This window comes from Epinephelus moara, chromosome 1, assembly GCF_006386435.1.
Source record: "Epinephelus moara isolate mb chromosome 1, YSFRI_EMoa_1.0, whole genome shotgun sequence".
Lineage (NCBI taxonomy): Eukaryota > Metazoa > Chordata > Actinopteri > Perciformes > Serranidae > Epinephelus > Epinephelus moara.
In genome coordinates, this window is record NC_065506.1 from 48845920 (window position 1) to 48862253 (window position 16334).

General features: G+C 44.3%; 1 protein-coding gene across 7 annotated transcripts in view; it reads right to left on the reverse strand.

Annotated features, from left to right (window-relative positions):
• The window catches only part of herc1 (HECT and RLD domain containing E3 ubiquitin protein ligase family member 1), an 83636-nt gene that overhangs the window by 7237 nt on the left and 60065 nt on the right, over nucleotides 1–16334 (reverse strand). For 5 of the 7 annotated variants that reach the window (XM_050074747.1, XM_050073993.1, XM_050072348.1 and 2 more), the window contains exons 50-73: nucleotides 14988–15255; nucleotides 13845–14058; nucleotides 12969–13228; nucleotides 12753–12880; nucleotides 11462–11598; nucleotides 10257–10457; nucleotides 10005–10135; nucleotides 9704–9927; nucleotides 8908–9028; nucleotides 8496–8642; nucleotides 8168–8269; nucleotides 7902–8075; nucleotides 6953–7252; nucleotides 6796–6861; nucleotides 6541–6666; nucleotides 5532–5670; nucleotides 5200–5381; nucleotides 3898–4053; nucleotides 3188–3310; nucleotides 3000–3102; nucleotides 2108–2277; nucleotides 1403–1541; nucleotides 721–890; nucleotides 248–417 (exon numbers count right to left, since the gene is read on the reverse strand). In XM_050074747.1, coding sequence (XP_049930704.1) covers nucleotides 248–417; nucleotides 721–890; nucleotides 1403–1541; nucleotides 2108–2277; nucleotides 3000–3102; nucleotides 3188–3310; nucleotides 3898–4053; nucleotides 5200–5381; nucleotides 5532–5670; nucleotides 6541–6666; nucleotides 6796–6861; nucleotides 6953–7252; nucleotides 7902–8075; nucleotides 8168–8269; nucleotides 8496–8642; nucleotides 8908–9028; nucleotides 9704–9927; nucleotides 10005–10135; nucleotides 10257–10457; nucleotides 11462–11598; nucleotides 12753–12880; nucleotides 12969–13228; nucleotides 13845–14058; nucleotides 14988–15255 — 3951 coding nt within the window. The remainder of the gene's footprint in view (nucleotides 1–247; nucleotides 418–720; nucleotides 891–1402; nucleotides 1542–2107; nucleotides 2278–2999; nucleotides 3103–3187; nucleotides 3311–3897; nucleotides 4054–5199; nucleotides 5382–5531; nucleotides 5671–6540; nucleotides 6667–6795; nucleotides 6862–6952; nucleotides 7253–7901; nucleotides 8076–8167; nucleotides 8270–8495; nucleotides 8643–8907; nucleotides 9029–9703; nucleotides 9928–10004; nucleotides 10136–10256; nucleotides 10458–11461; nucleotides 11599–12752; nucleotides 12881–12968; nucleotides 13229–13844; nucleotides 14059–14987; nucleotides 15256–16334) is intronic. The other 2 variants (XM_050033580.1, XM_050032723.1) reach the window with 1 other exon arrangement.

The following is a 16334-nucleotide window of genomic DNA, read 5'->3' on the forward strand; positions in this document are numbered from 1 at the left end:
GCAGAGAGTTCACGTCCAAAAGAGGAAAAAGGAACAATGAGTTAAACCTACTGAAGCAACACGTCAGAAGATTTTCATTGACCTGCAGGATTGTGCAAAACTAAGAAAAGCTCCAACCATGATATACGAGGGATAATGCAAACAAGGTGTCCATCTTGGAAACCTCGTCGGACATTATCCCTTACATGTGTGTATATATGTGTGTAGGTATTCAAACTGGGGAACGTCTGTATTATGGAGTACTGACCGTGTGGAGATCCGTTTGACGGTGATCTGGGGGCCGTAGTTTTTGCCCTGCACCATGGTCTTGCCGATGGAGCGCACCATGGGCAGAGTGTACACTCTGGGGGCCAGCAGGGGTCTCAGCTGGCCCTGAACGATCCCCCAGGTACCAGCGTTATAGTGGGACGTACAGCTCTGCAGAGGAACATTTACCATCATTACCTTCTCAGACACAATGTGTGAAATACATTTTACTGCCTTACATATGTGAAGCTTAGTTCCTTTCTTTTATTAAAAATGTTCAGTTTGACATTTCATGAAATCTGCACAAGTGTGATGGAAAAATACATTTTTATTACGTCCTAATTTATTGCCACCAATACCATGTGCTCAGAGCAAAGACACCCTGATCAGTGTTTGAAGATCGGTATTAAATTCTACAATCATCAGATGACCCTGAATCTTCGATGAGCTCCTCACTGCCTCCTCTGTTCCTACCTGGTTGTTGGGGCTGAGGTTGAGCAGCCTCCACGAGGAGTACATGAGGTCAGAGAAGTGGTAGAGGAGTCGCAGGCGAGCCCTCACCGCCTCGATGCTGACCTCTTTCAGCCCGCTGTACTGAGGAGGCACCGCCACAGGGAGACCCAGCTGGAGAGGAACCGACGAGCCTGAGGACGTGAAGGAGGAGAGAGTGAGACACATTGACCATGAGGAAGAGAGGAGGACAGAGCAGGAGTTTGTTGTAACAGGTGAGGAAAAAGAAAATTATATTTGCAAATGCAACAAAATTTAACTTGGCCATTTGCCTTCATAAATCACACTGAACACACAGCTCTGAACGCAGCAGGTAAAAAGTATAAACACTAAACATAAAACTTAAAAAGAAATTTGTTTTGAGACCTAAGTTATGTCATATTTTACGATGTATATTTTTTTTACATCTCATGAATAAAGTCCTTTGACACATGAAGACTGAGCAGCATTCAAACAACAACACATTAAATTCCTCAGTGTTTGTTCACCAAACGACGGCGGTGCCTCGTCTGACAACAATGTGCCTCACTCAGGTATTTACTACACATCCAGCAGCTCTGCAGGAAATCTGACCTCTAGGGTAAAGTGTCTGCCTGTTAGACAGCAGCACCATAACGGTGTGTATGTGTGTGTGCGTGTGTCTAACCTGGCGCTCGAGGCGGCACACAGGGAGCTGTCCATGCAGCGCTGTGGCAGCGTCCAGCAGAGATCTGGTGGATGTTTTTACCCTGCAGCGCCGTCGCCACTGTCGGTTCTCTGACGTGGTTGGTGTGTCCCAGACCAAGCTGCACGGCAAAGATACAGCTCAAAGTTACAGGAAGTAATAATTTATAGTAACTTATCTCCCAAATTAAACATCAATTAATCATTTACAATAAGAGAAAAGTGTGTATTTAAACTGCTGGAACATTTTAGAAGGAAAACAAAGCACAAAGAAACATTTATAAATGTTCACTGATTTCAGTCATTAAATACAGATCAGCTCAAAGGTCGACTCCATCTGCATTTTGTTTTTAATGGAAACACCCACTTAGCTGGTTAGAGTGCTGATATTAATGATGATAACTGAACATGTTAATTTGGACTTTTAGAAGAGGGGTCGTTTCAGTGCTTCTCCCTGGTCAGTGTAATATCCTCCCTTTAAATCTAGAATAACAAGATGCACTTTTTCAACTTGTTGATCATGGCACCAGATTGTGATCCGATGGATGAACTGTGCTCCATTTCTGTTTCACTGAATGTCACTGTTACTGTATAACATGACCGTCCAGACTGACTGACAACCTATCAGTGTGTGTGTGTGTGTGTGTGTGTGTGTGTGTGTGTGTGCGTGCGTGCGTCAGCAGGTTACCTGGCCCTCAGAGTTGCTGCCCCAGGTGTAAACCTCTCCCGTGGAGGAGAGCACCAGAGTGTGTTCAGCTCCCACAGCCACGTCCTGGATGTGGATCCCCGCCAGAGCCGGCACCAGCTGAGGTCGGTTGTGGTTCCTGGCTCGACCTTCTGGCAGACCTATAAGGCGGTCTGACGACAGGGGAGAGGAAAAATATTTTAATATGTTTAAGACAAAAAACAACAACACAAAAATCACAAATCATCTCAACCTCAACATGACTTTTATTGTGAAAACACAGCAGTTATGTTGTTTACAAAAAAAGTTTTATATAATCAGGGAACATGGAAAAACTGCCCAAGCTGCCCAAATATAACTATGAATATAATACCGATCATTATTAAAGCTGAATCTGCTGATTATTTTCTCAGTTGATTGTTGAGTGTAAAAACGTTAGATAATAGTGAAAACGCAAAACTAAATACACTGAAATCCGATTTTATAACTGACCAACAGTGTAGAACCCAAAATATTCACTTAAGAATGATACAAACCAACAAACAGCAGAAAGTCATCACATATCAGAAGAAAAGTTTTGCCAAAAAGGTTTCACATTCAAATTAACAATAAAAGTACTGCAGACAGCAAGAGACAAAAATGTGTGCTGTAAAAATATGCACTATATGTTGAAATAAAGCTGAAGAGCTGTGCAGTTTTTAGGGGCAGTAGCTGTGTGCAGAAATGTGACAAAGGTTCACAGTATGAGGTTTAAAACTAAAGTGAGATGATGAGAAGACCATCAGATATTTGGATTATTTGCTTGGCTGATTAGGTTGACTAATCACTGCAGTCCTGATCATTATCACATTAAAGATCAGTGGAGGAGTAAAGAAAACATCAAACCACAGCGTACCTTGACCAAATGTGTAAACTTTGCCATCTTTGGTTAAAGCCACAGAGAACTGAGTTCCACACGCCACTTTCTTGATGCTGATTCCACACAACACGTCCACTTTCTGAAGAGTCAAATTTCAAAATAAACCTTCATTAAATTTACTCATAAACATGAAGCAGCAGACCTCACAGAGCGACAGCGCCTACCTGAGGCGAGGACTTGGCTGTGGAGTTCCCGAGTCCCAGTTTTCCGTAGTCTCCGTCACCAAACGCCCAAACCATCATCCCGTCAGCGGAGACGACTAAAGTGTGGTTCAAACCACACGCCACCTGAGGAGGGAAACACACAGAGACATCAACTCTGACAGGTCGTCACTCAGATGTGTTCACTACTTAAAAATACTCCAATGGTTACGAGACTTTGCTCAGGTGTCCAGTTTTTTGGGTGTTTGTGGATACATAACATACACATACTGGCGTGTGTGTGTATCTGTAGGTCTTTGTTTTTTGTTGTTAAAATCAATAAAGATACTGTTGAAAAAAATAGTCAAATGAATCTGGAAAAGATACAGCAGTTTTGATGTCTCTAAATGTCTGAATTGGGAATATTTCAGATTCACATATGTAACAATTATCATTTAATTTAATGTCTTTTATTATGTAAGTGCCTCATATCTCTCTTTTTTATTTATCTTTAATGGATCAGTCATGTTTTCTTCTTGAGAATATTTGAACAAAATAATGTTACATAAATAAACAGTCAAATACTGAATGTTTCTATCTGTAGTCCTGTTTATGAACATTGTATTTGCACCATACAAACTTCAGTATAATCAAAATAAATAAAGGAGTCTGCAGAGTCGTTAAGTAGATGTCACCGTCTCCTCTCAGTAAGTTCCAATATTTTCCTGTCTTACCTGTCCGACCTGGTAGCCCTCCAGAGCAGTGACCTTCTCGGGCAGCTTCTTGTTGGAGGTGTTTCCTAAACCCAGTCTGCCGTAATCACCGTTCCCAAACGTGAACAGCTTTCCGTCAGCTGTTACCACCGCCGAGTGTTTGAACCCACAGGACATCTGAGGAGTAGAGAAAAGAAGAACTGTTGACAACAGCTTCCAAACAAACAGTGAAATCATTTATTATTATCAGGTACCTGTGAACTAAATGGTGGACTGCAGACTTTTACCACAACTGCATAAAATCCCTTTTTACCTCCACAGAGGAGCTCATGTTTTTGCTTTTTTTCCCAGTCCCTCCAGGATTTTGGGGCTGTTTTGGGGGGAATGTTGCAACCTGAAACGCCTGATTTCAAGGCAGCTTTTCCAAAACAATTTGCATGTTGCAATGTTTATAAGTGTTTTTTGCAATGAAAATGGCAAATAAGCTGCGATGCCATCTCAGATTTGGAGCCCATTATTATGAGCATTGACTTTTTCCCACAGAACTGAAATCTATTAGCGATGGTGGTGGTGAGGGGGCTGACAGCTGTTGCTGCTGTTCCATACAGCGCTGAAGGAGGGTCTCCGTGAGAAGCTCTCTTCCTGCTCTCTCTGTGTTGTTAGCATGAGCTAACACAGCAGCAGCAGCTAACATCGAACACTCAGCAGTGTAACAGTTCCAACAATCTCACACCAACACCGAACCGGTTCGATTCAGTCCTTAAACCTGTTAATGACCGCTGGGTAATGTTAGCCGTTCGATGCTAACAGTTAGCCCTGTCACTGTGTGTGTGTGTTTGGCTCTCTCCTCCCAGATGTGGAGCTCACACTCCTGCAGCAGCAGTCTCATGATGAACAGAGAGAGTAAGAGAGAGCTTATCAATACGCCGCCTGCAACGCTCCAATGAAATGAGATTTTACGTGTTTTAAAAAGTGAAATTTGTGGCGAAGTTGCACTGATTAGAAAAAGTTCATGCAGAATTCACCATTACTGGCTGAGTTTGTGTTAACTGTTGCGATCACAGCATCATAACATCCTGGAGGGGCTGGTTTATTTGTCTGTCGGCAAGATTATGGAAAAACTGCTGGTTTTATTTTCATTAAACTTTGTGGCAGGGTGCAGCAGCAGGAACCAATAAATGTAGTGGAGTGGAGTCATGGGGCGGATACACAGATTATTTTTTTCCTTTCGTTAACATTGTTGGCCTTACGAAAAGTTTCCTCTCTCCTCTAGTTGCTGTGTCCATTTTGTTCCTAAACAGTCTTGAGGAGGAAAACACTGACCTGCACCACTTCCTCTCCTTGCAGCGCCTCGATCTGCCTCGGTCGGCGCTGGCGGTCGCTGTTCCCGTGGCCAAGCTTGCCGTAGTCGCCGTCGCCCCAGCTGAACACCTCACCGCTCTCCGTCAGAGCCATGGAGTGACCGTCACTGCCGCAGGATGTCACCAGCTGAGTCACAACAAAACCTGAGAGGCAAAGAGACGACCACATGGTCAGGGTGGAGGTGACACATGATGATGTTACTGAAGAAGGTCACTACAGTTTAAAATAAAATGACTTCAGCTGGTCTATCAGCCGCTACAGTGATGCATCATCAACAGTGTGTACAGTGGCACCTTGAAGAGCTGAGATGACGGTGAGAACGTGCAGGTCGTCAGAGTTTCCCTGACCCAGACGGCCGTAGCTGCCCTCGCCACAGGCCAACACCGTCCCGTTAGGCTGGATCACAAAGGTGCAGTTCTGACCACACACCACCTGACGGAGGAAACAAACACAGGAAATGAACAGTAGTTACATGCTGGTGGAATACAGCAGCTGAACAAGAGGAGATAGCACCACATTGTACGACTCTATAAAACAACAGGGATCAAATGTTGAAGCTCGTAAAAAGCTTTCTGTGCTTCAAAATTCTAAATTCATTAACTCCAGTGATTTAGTATGGCCAAAAGACATGCATGTAATTGTGACAGATTATATGGTACAGTCAAGTCATTTTTATTTATGAAGCCCAATATTACAAATCACTGATTGACTCAAAGTGCTTTACAATCTGCACAAATAAACATCTACACTGGTGATACTGAGCTCCTGACCCGTGGGCCAAATCTGGCCCTCTGACTATTTTCTAATTCACAATGAAAATAAACTGATTCACACTTTGTGGCGTTTTTTGTACTCTGGGTGTAAATGACGTCCCACAGTGCATAAAAAAGCAACAAAATAGAGCTTATTTACCCAAAAGCAGCATAAGGTGAGGATACATTGAACCCCGCCTAACAGAGGTCTAAACCCTGAATGTCTTTAAATCCTTTAACGCTCCTGCCTACACCTGATCTGTGCAGAGCTGCTGTGACTGGATTTAGTGGATGAGTGATGAAACAAATGTGGTAAGGTTGAAGAAAGGTAATTTATTCATTATATATACTGATGAATATTACTCATATTTGTTTAATAAGTGGCCCCGGGCCTCCTGTCCTTTTGCAAAAGTGGCCCTCAGGTAAAGCAGGTGAGTATCTCTGATCTACACTGTATGAATAACGTGTATCCTTCACTCTTGATGTGATCACAGGCAGCAGGCCGGAGTTTGGTGGATGTAGTTAATAAAGACCTGACGTGTCTGCGTACCTGTTGAGCCTGAGAGAAGGACGGGGCGGTGGTTGGCACCAGGATGTTTCTGCCGGCCTCTGCCAGCTGGCCGTGTCGCCCTGCACCCCACAGATACACATCACACTTCCCCCCCAGGTGCCAGTCCTGCAAACACACACACACACACACACACACACACACACACACACACACAGATAAATAAAGGGGTAATTATCACCAGAGTCTGAGAATGAACCGCTCATTAGATCTAATCTGGGCGTCAGTGTGAATTACCTCTGGTCTGGAGGTGGCCCAGGACATGATCTGTTCATCCATACCAGACGCCCATTTACTGTTGTCCTGAAGAACAGAGCGTAAACACTGTTATTAAATGCAACAGGAGGTTATTATAAAGTGCAGTTTCAACAGTTTGAGCCGAGGCCTCCCTCACCATGAGCAGAGCCATCTCATCTTTGGGCACAGGCTCCAGGTCGGGAACAGAGAATGACTCGGAGAAGGTGGCGCCTCGAGCAAGAGCCTCCGCTGCCTTGACTGTCGTAGAGAAACAGTCCAACCAGGCCCACTCACTGGCACACCAGACGGCGGTGCCAGACTCTGGTGGGCAGTGTCGGAGGTGAGGCGGTACAGGGGGGCGACACAGGAGCTGGTCCAGGTGGAGACCCACAGCCAGGGAGGCCAGGCACTGCATGTAGGGGCTGTGGACGAGCTGCTCCCCACAGACGACGTGAGGCTGGAAGTTTATTGGAAAAGGAGACATGAGAAACTTCTGCACGATGCTCCACCGTTTAATGAGCAGCCACGGTCATAAAGAGCAACAACACGTTATTATATCTGCACTTCACAGTTCACACTCTGTCTGCCTCAAAAACACATTTTCCACCTGTGATGATGATGATGATGATGCACCACACGATGATGAAGAGTCTGCTTACATCAGACGTACTGACACACAAACACAGAAACTCAGCAACACAGTGAGACAGTCTGACCTGATCAGACTGGATATAATGTGTGTATTCATATATGGAATTTATGTACTGCAGAAAAAGGACGTGTGCTAACATCAAAACAAAACAAACACACAAATGCAGGTCAAGGTTCAGACTGACTAAAAAGACTTGTGGGTTGTGCGTCTGCAGTTGTGTATATTGAAAAAATAAATCCTAATTCAGACTTCAGACTGTGAGTGTTTGATGTCGGAGCTTCTGCTGAGCACATATCTTCACATCCAAAAACTTCTCAAAACCGTTTCCAGCTCTCAACGCTGCGCTGACAGTGTGTTCACATTGTGTTTGTTCTATATAAATCTTCAGTTGGACTTTTAGAGAAAATTATCATTTAAATGTCAGTAGACCCATTCATCTGAAATGTCTGTGTACCTTCTCGTAGGCATACTGCTCCTGCAGCATGACGGGCAGCCTCTCCAGGAAGGCCCTCATGCAGGGTGCCATGTTGAGACCGACCACGCCCTGCTTCTTCAGAGCGGTGCGGCAGGTGGCCAGCACGTGGCTGGATGCCATGAACTCTTTGGAGCAGTTAACGACCAGCACATCCTGGAAACGAAGCAGACCAGAGCGTAATAAATAATCATTTCAGCAACGCGGACAGAAACATGGAAAAATACGCATCAGGTGAAACGCCGTACCTTGGACCTGTTGGAGCAGACAGCGACGCCCACATCTGGGATCCAGACGATGTTCTGGATCGCACCTGAACCGGCTACTACTGTCTGAAGCACCGACCCGTCCTGTTGGACACACACACACACACACACACACAATGAATTACAGTGAGATCTACAACAGCAGTACGATGAGTGTGTAATGAATCATTTGTTCTTTTCACCTCTGTGCCAACATCTGTCTCTCTGTGTATCTGTGTGAACTGTACCTGCAGTACGTGCATACATACTGTGTGGGTGTTTCCACCTCCATCTGTGTGTGTGTGTGTGTGTGTGTGTGTGTGTTTCTTACCCGCAGGGACCAGATGTTCATGAGGCCTCCGACTCCTCCAGATGCCAGAGCCAGACCATCGGGGCTGAAGGCCAACGTTCTGACAGGAGTGATGTGGCCTTTCAGCTGGAAAACACACGTCGCTCCGTCTCCTGACCACCGGGAAGACTGCGACACAGAGACCACAGGTGAGTGGAGGAACACCTACGACTCTACAGTATGTGCTGATTTACATTTTTGTGGTTTTCAAGTGAAGCTTCAAATGTCTGTTGCTATATTTTATGACATCAGTACCCTAAAAAAAAATTAATCCTCAAACAAAATTCTAATTTTGAATAAAGTGATTCATCAGATAAAATTAGTCTTCTTTTTTAGTGTATCAACTTTATTTAATTAATAAATATAAATAAAAAAATTTACGCACGTTACGCACCATGAATTTGGGTTTTGTTTCATTTTCCCACCATCCCTCCGACTCAGACGAAGAGGATTCTGGGAAGTTAGAAATGTCCTGCGGAACAGTCCAGACGGTGACCAGACCGTTCTGACAGCATCTGAAACAAAATACAGCAACACGTGAAAACTTTCCCTGAGAAATATTCTTCTTTGTAAATACTAGACACGTAATATCTTTTTAGTTTAAAGTCTATTTATTTGTTTGCGTTTGCTTCTTGTTTTTATTGTCTTCACATTTAATTTGAATGTTTTTTTAATGTCTAAATGCCAAAACACACTGGCGGCAAGCGCCATGTGTCAAAAAATACGCCCCTATTATTTTCAATGTGTAAACCCCACACCAGCAGCAGCTAGACATGCCTTAGCGCTCCTGGATGCGCTGTCCCCGCGGCACTTTATGTGACTGTCCGACTTCCAGCCACTGGAACTGTCCCTATGCTAATGCTAACTCTGCTCTCTGTACTGACATATTAGTGATGCACCTCATATAGCTGTATGTTTTAGTCTAAGATATTAGGGAAGTACACAGACAGCGACCTCTTCAGTAGAGGACTGTTAAAACACTTCTCTAGTGACAAACTCTACACAGATACAAGTCAGTCTAGTCGAGGTCAAAGATTTTAGGGGACATAAATGGAAGAAAAATATATTTGAGTGGAGGGGAACTTTAAATGATGGTGTCAGCATGTGTGGAGGAGAAGAGAACCTCACTCATAAACTCTCTAATAAAAGCAGAAAGTAATCAAACTTCTTGGTATTTGAGGGCGACCTACATGGCCAACATGCTGAGGGCCTTCGGGCCGCGTCCCAGCAGGCTGCACCAGGCCACACCGTTCACCGGGGAAGGATGTCTCAGACTCTGCAGGCAGCGCCAGCTGGAGCCGGAGCCTGAGTCGGAGTGAGGGTCGGGACTGGCCCACAGCTTCACTGTGTCCTCTTTGGCACAAGTCAGCAGGATCTCCCCAGTAGGGCTCCACTTCATACTGGTGATGGACTCCTGTAAAAACATCACGCAGAGAGAGTCAGCTCTGAGGAGAGTCTGAGAGAGAGTAGAAATAAGTAGAAATAATTTACCTTGTGTGCATCAATGACCACGATGGCTCCTTTTTCTAAAGGCTCTTTGGATCCAATCAGCAGCTTGCCATCTGCGTAGCCCACAGCGAAAGGCTTGTCTTCACTGTACCAGGCTATGTGCATCACCGCCACTGAGAGAGGAGCATCATTATCAAACATTAGTTAATACTCTTCAGAGTGTTCAGTCACATGTGACCACAGAAACACTCAGCACAGACGTTCATCACTCATTCACTCACTCCCTCTTTGTACCATCTTTCCTGTAGCAGTGCTCCAGCTCGGTGCGGTGCATCATGGAGGTATCCAGCACCTCAATGAGGCCCAGAGATCCGTCCATACGTCCCACCAGCAGCATGTCTTTGGGTTCCCCGCACCACAGAGACTCTGCTTCCTCTTTAGGCCAAGCCAACGCCGACACCCAGTGAGGCTGCATGTCTAACAGGCCCTTACCACCTGAGAGAAGGAAGAGGAGGTCGCAGTTAGTGTGGAGCCGTAAACCTGGTCATTTTATTACAGTGAGAATATATGATACTGTTGAAACACAGTCCCTCCAGGACGTCACAGGCTGTTCACAGGATTGTCGTGGGATTCAACTACGGATTCATCACCCTCTTTAAATCATACCATCTTTATGGCGTGTAATCGCCAAAGACTTGTCACATTTTTCATTTTTATGTGCACATGTTAATAAGTATTCTTTTTAGTATATCAACATTTCTCTCCTGACTGAAATATTATCTAATAAAAAATTGAAGGCAACCTTTTTTTAATATTGTATTGTTTTGTTGTCTTTTTTATGCACTATGTGAAGCACTCTGTAACCTTGTTTAGATAAGTGCCATACAAATAAATATCATCATTATATTATTTACTTATTCATTTCTGCTAATATATCCCCCTAAATCCCACGCTGGACCTTTAACACAGTGATTATTGAGAGAAAGAGGAAAAACAAACAGCTGACTCCAAACTTTCTAACAGCAGCGTATATTTAGTTTTATACTTTAAAAGCTGCATTAAAATCTATTGAGAGGTTTATAATGGACTGTGGCTCGAACTAATTGAACAACGACGCCCACAGAGAAACGGTAGTGCTCAGACACAGTCACATTTCAATGTGCTCATGGAGGCTAATATCAATGTGATCGTGGACGTTTGTTCTGGAGGCGACTGAAAGTAGCCGAGGACAGATGGTTCATGCTGCAGGGCGTGTGGTGGGAGGCAGGAAATGATGATTGGACCACATCCAGTGCATCTATTTTTAATGGGAGCTATAAAATCTTAATGTGGTCTCATTCATATTCTGCTGACCTCACACACCACTGATACAGGCAGGGCCATGTTTTATAATGGAACAGTTTTTAGGAACAACTCAAACTGAGCTCATCATTATCACACTGTCTGATAAACTGAACACAGTAAAGACCCCGGAGGAGCTTAAAGAAATAAATGCTCACCGTTAACTTGCCAGATGTTGACCATTTTCTCCATGGCAGACGCCAGATATTTTCCAGTGACACTCCAGGCCAGAGGAGACAGACAGGGGTCGCTGGGAGATCCCAAACCTGACACACCCTCCTCGGAAGAGCCGTCACTGATGAGAGGACAAAGAAGAAACACAGATGAGAATAAAATCTTAAAGTCGCGTTCTTTCATTTATTTGCTTGGTGATGAATTATCTGACATATTGTCACTTTATAAAGCTGTAATGAGGTTGTTAATGTCCTGTTTCACTTTTTGACTGCTGATTACAGACGACCGCCATCTGCTGGTGTGGAGGAGCATGTCCTCTAACGCAGGCGCAGAATATGCACGCTTTTTGGCTGTCGGTTTGGTGTGTTCATGTGCAACTTTTTGGCCGAGACAAGGCAAAATGAGGCGACGCAGCAGGTGGCTCTTGTCGCTGCTAGTTCTCCGGCGTTGGTTTGGCGTGTATGGGTCTTAACTCCGAGAAATATATCTGACTCTTTAGCTGAGAAACGCTCCACTTCACCAGCTAGTTGATAACTTTCTCTGATTGTCTCTTGGTGCTGGGCAGGAAGTGGGTTTATCAGAGCTGTTAGGCTGAAACAAATGTGATCAGAGCAGAGTTGGAAGGCCGTGAAACTAAAACAATTAGCTAAAAGATGCTACAATGCTAGAGCTGAGGAGACTGCAGAGTTTGATTATAATTAACTGCAGGTGCCCTGAAACCTTTCATATTACATGTCAGACCTGGTTGCACCAGAAGGTGGCACAGCAAAATTAATCTGCAAAACACTTGATTCTGTCACGTGTCAGTGCCAAGGCAGATAGCATAGTGAATACTTGCACGGCTAGGTAGTAAACTACTGTAGCTGTCAAGCTAACTGCTAACATGCTAGTCTGCTATGTAGCTTTGGTGTTTTCAAGGGTAAGTTTGGATGCATCAAAGTCACACGCTAACACATGAGGAGTTTGGCGGCTTTAAAGAGAGCATAAACTTCAGCTTCAGTTACCTGTCGGAAAGGGCTGTTTGACAGAAAGGTAAAGCTGTGAAAATATTCTAAATATAGCGTACACTTAAACTGATATTCATTTCTTTAGGTGGCTAAAATTAGTTTTGTGTCTCCAAACCTGGGTTGAGCTGACTGACATCTACTGTAGATAACACACTGACTTTAGATTCCTCATACAACCCCACTTTACAAAATCCAAACTATCACTTTAACATCCTGAGGTGTGTGGATGCAGAATATTGAGACTGTGCTGTGTGTCAGGAGGTCTTACTCCTTATTGAAGATGCAGGTCTGCTGCAGGGTGTACTGGTTCTTGGTTACGTTCCACATCCTGACCGTCCCATCGTTGCCACTCGTAGCCAGCAGGCCTTTCTTACTGCACCACCCACACGTGATGACCTGAGTGAAACACACTTGATTTAATACCAAACAGTTTCCATCAAACACTTTGAGCTCTGAGGCAGATCCTCTTCCTATATCGACTCACTCTGCTCTGGTGAGCCTCCAGCTTGATGAAGGAGCACTTCCGCAGGTCCCCTGCCATGTCGGCAAAGGTCTGCGGCCGGCTCTGGTTGTTGTCGCGGTCATGGGCGGCCAGCGTGCGGACCAGCTGCTGGGCGGCCCACTGACGGTGCTGTGAGGACAGCCTGGAGGACAGGCAACAGGCCGCCAGAGCGTTGGCCAGCTCCAGAGGCCCTACAGCGGAGGGATTATGGGAAGGATGGGCATACAAATGCGCAATTAGACCTGCTCGACACGGAACAGAAGGTGACAAGATTTCCCGGTGAGTGAGAGAAGGAGCAACAATGAAAGTGACAAACATTAAAACACAGGAGGCACAGAGAAGTGACCGCACTGAACAGAGACACAAACTGGAACACACATGAGCCGTGTGTGTGTGTGTGTGTGTGTGTGTGTGTGTGTGTGTGTGTGTGTGTGTGACGGCTTCACAGACATCACTGATGAATTATTAATACATGAATTACACAAATACACAAATACTAATTATGAGATGATCAAAACTATCTAATAAAACACTGAAACACTCAAATTAAAAGGAAAAACTTTTGGAGCCACAAAAAAAATGACTTGACACATCTTAAAAGATAAAAGTACGTGATGTGGCTTCATTAATCACGGCAGTGTCATGTTCAATATGTTTGATCACTCAACATAAGAGTTATTGGAAAATATGAAAGGAAAACAAAGCAGCAAATCAACTTACACAAACAGTATCTGATATTTAACCATCACACAAACTATCGATTTGAAATGATTGATTGTGAGAATAAACATTCAGACACAGTGACAGATTTGATCACCAGGTTATTTCTATCTCTTGCTCCTCTACGTGTCCACAAACCTCTTTTCTCCATATCAGCCTTGTCATACGCAGGTCTGAGTCTGGCTCCTTTATCTGCCAGCAGCGCCACCAGAGCCTGTGTGACCACAAAGTTTGGAGATGTGACGAGCTTGTTCTCCTCGGCCACGCCGCGCAGGAAGCTGGGCAGGAACTTCCTCTGGATGGGGTCGTCCACGGTGGTCAGATTCATACCGGTAGCTGCGGAGATCAGGTTCTGGAGAGGAATAGTTATTGCATTATACAGAGAGAATTTATAAAGCTGCAGTTTTTATTTTAAACAGATAACTGGGAGCCGATCAGGAAACAGTGAGGACGAAAGAAACTGGACATTTAAACTTGAAGGTCTGTCAGCCTTGACTAAAACCGGACTTAAACTTGAAGGTCTGTCAGCCTTGACTAAAACCGGACTTTAAAACACACTGAAATGGTCCTGAATGTGTCACAGTGGGACTAACAGACCCAGATCATGTGACTCCTGCATGTATACAGTCAATCAGACCCAAACTGGCCGAGGCGCTCTGAGCATGCTCCACAGTTTCCGCCCCGGGCTTTGACCCGGAAGTCCAATAGCATTAAATGTGTAAGAGAAGAAGAAGCCGGTAACAACATGGAGAAATCTACATCCAGAGCCGTGACTTTTTGGACGGACCAAATGTACAGAGCTGTAAAGTTGTCCACCATGGTAGCAGTTAGCTGCTAGCTAACCGTAGCTAACTTGTTTGTCCATTGTTTGGTCTGTGACGTAATAGGTCAACAGGAAAAAGGTCCAATACTAACAAGCTGAAAGGGGGCATATCTCCACCTATCGTAGAGGAGTCGCACATACTTGGCTCAATAAATGGATTCCCCTCCCGTGCTTGTATACTGGGACAAGGACAGTAGGCCAGTTAGATGTCCTCGTCCAGCTGGAACTGTAGCTCCACTTCACTGTGACTGGAAATGTACTGACTGACCATGTAATTCATCCCTCATCTCTATCTCCTCATTTACTCTCATATCTCCATTGTCTTCTATCTAAATAAAGGCAAAATGTCTGACTTCATTGCACCCTGATCTGTTTAAAATCAGTAAAACCTGTAAAATCATCTCAGTGAAGCGATAACATGAGTTAAGAGAACCAGGCTGATGAGTAACGTTGTGTACCTGAGTGCAGAGCTGCACCAGCAGCTTGGCGGCGTTGGGACTGTTGGAGGCCAAGCAGCCCACAGCTGTGCTGAGGTAAGCCAAACAGGAGATGGGTTTGCTGGCCTTGGCGGCCCCGCGGGGCCTCTCAGCGTGGCTGGAGCCGGATGTGGGACTAGTGGAGAGACCGGCTCGGCCTGCTGCCGCCAGGCACATCAGCCTGACCAGAGTCCTGATGTCGGTTAAACCCAGAGACTCCAGACCTGCTGCAAGGCTGCAGCTCGAGCCGCTGTGAGAGAGGGAGGAGAGACGTCATGTAAAATCAGGCATCAGAGACCTGCTTCCATCTACCTGTTAGGTGTATTTTAGGAAGACTTTTAAAATATTAAAATTATAGTTTAAATGGCTTTTTTTAAATTTATTTTTTATTACAGGCGTTATAATGAATAAAATATTTTGTGACTATATCGGCCTTGTATTTTATTAATGTGGTTTATTTCACAATATGCAGTTTTTAGTGATTAGCTGTAAAGGCTGAACAGGTTTTTCATTATTAATGAAGAACAGATGCTCAAAAAATTTAGTGAAATATACTGCACATCTGAGCAATTCATTTTGTCTGAGACATCGTCCCCAAATTAATTATCTTTATGCCAATTTGTTGAATGTAAACCACTTTTTTTGAATAATTATGACATCTTTCAAAAATATTCTGATGACATATATTGTTTAAAGAAGAGTCTTTCATTTGATACTCTACCACCAGGGGGCACCACAGTCATGAATTTTCAAGTCCTACAAATAGTGGGCCTCATTCATGAAAAGTGAGTAAATCTGTGTGTAGATTTGCACATAAAAGCCTGCTCTACTAAAAACCTACTCCGGATTCAGGAACGCCGTGGGAAACTCAGATTTGATCGTAAACACGTGTGTATGATCATGAATGCCAATCCAGAAAGAAGAAAAGAAGAAACACATAAGCACACACACAAAAAAACACAGCAGCCACAGGAGGAGGAGGCTCACAGTCACAACTATCTGCTGACGAGCACATCGCTGGCATAATTGAGGAGACCTCTCTGTCAGGAATTATTCCTGACGAAGACAGCGACATGCCTCCACTGGAGTCAACATCAAACCCAGACTGTAAGGTGTTGTATCATAATACATTCTGAAAACCATCATTGATAGCGTAGCGGTCACCAAACAAACAGAAGATTCATTTGTGGGGTTTTGAATGAAGTGGGAACGGGAAACCAGAGATGTGTTGTGCGTAATGGATAAACTCAAATTCAGTGATGGCTGTCAGAATGTAGAGCTATCTAACATTTATTTTAACAAATGATACGGATAACATATAGCCTACAG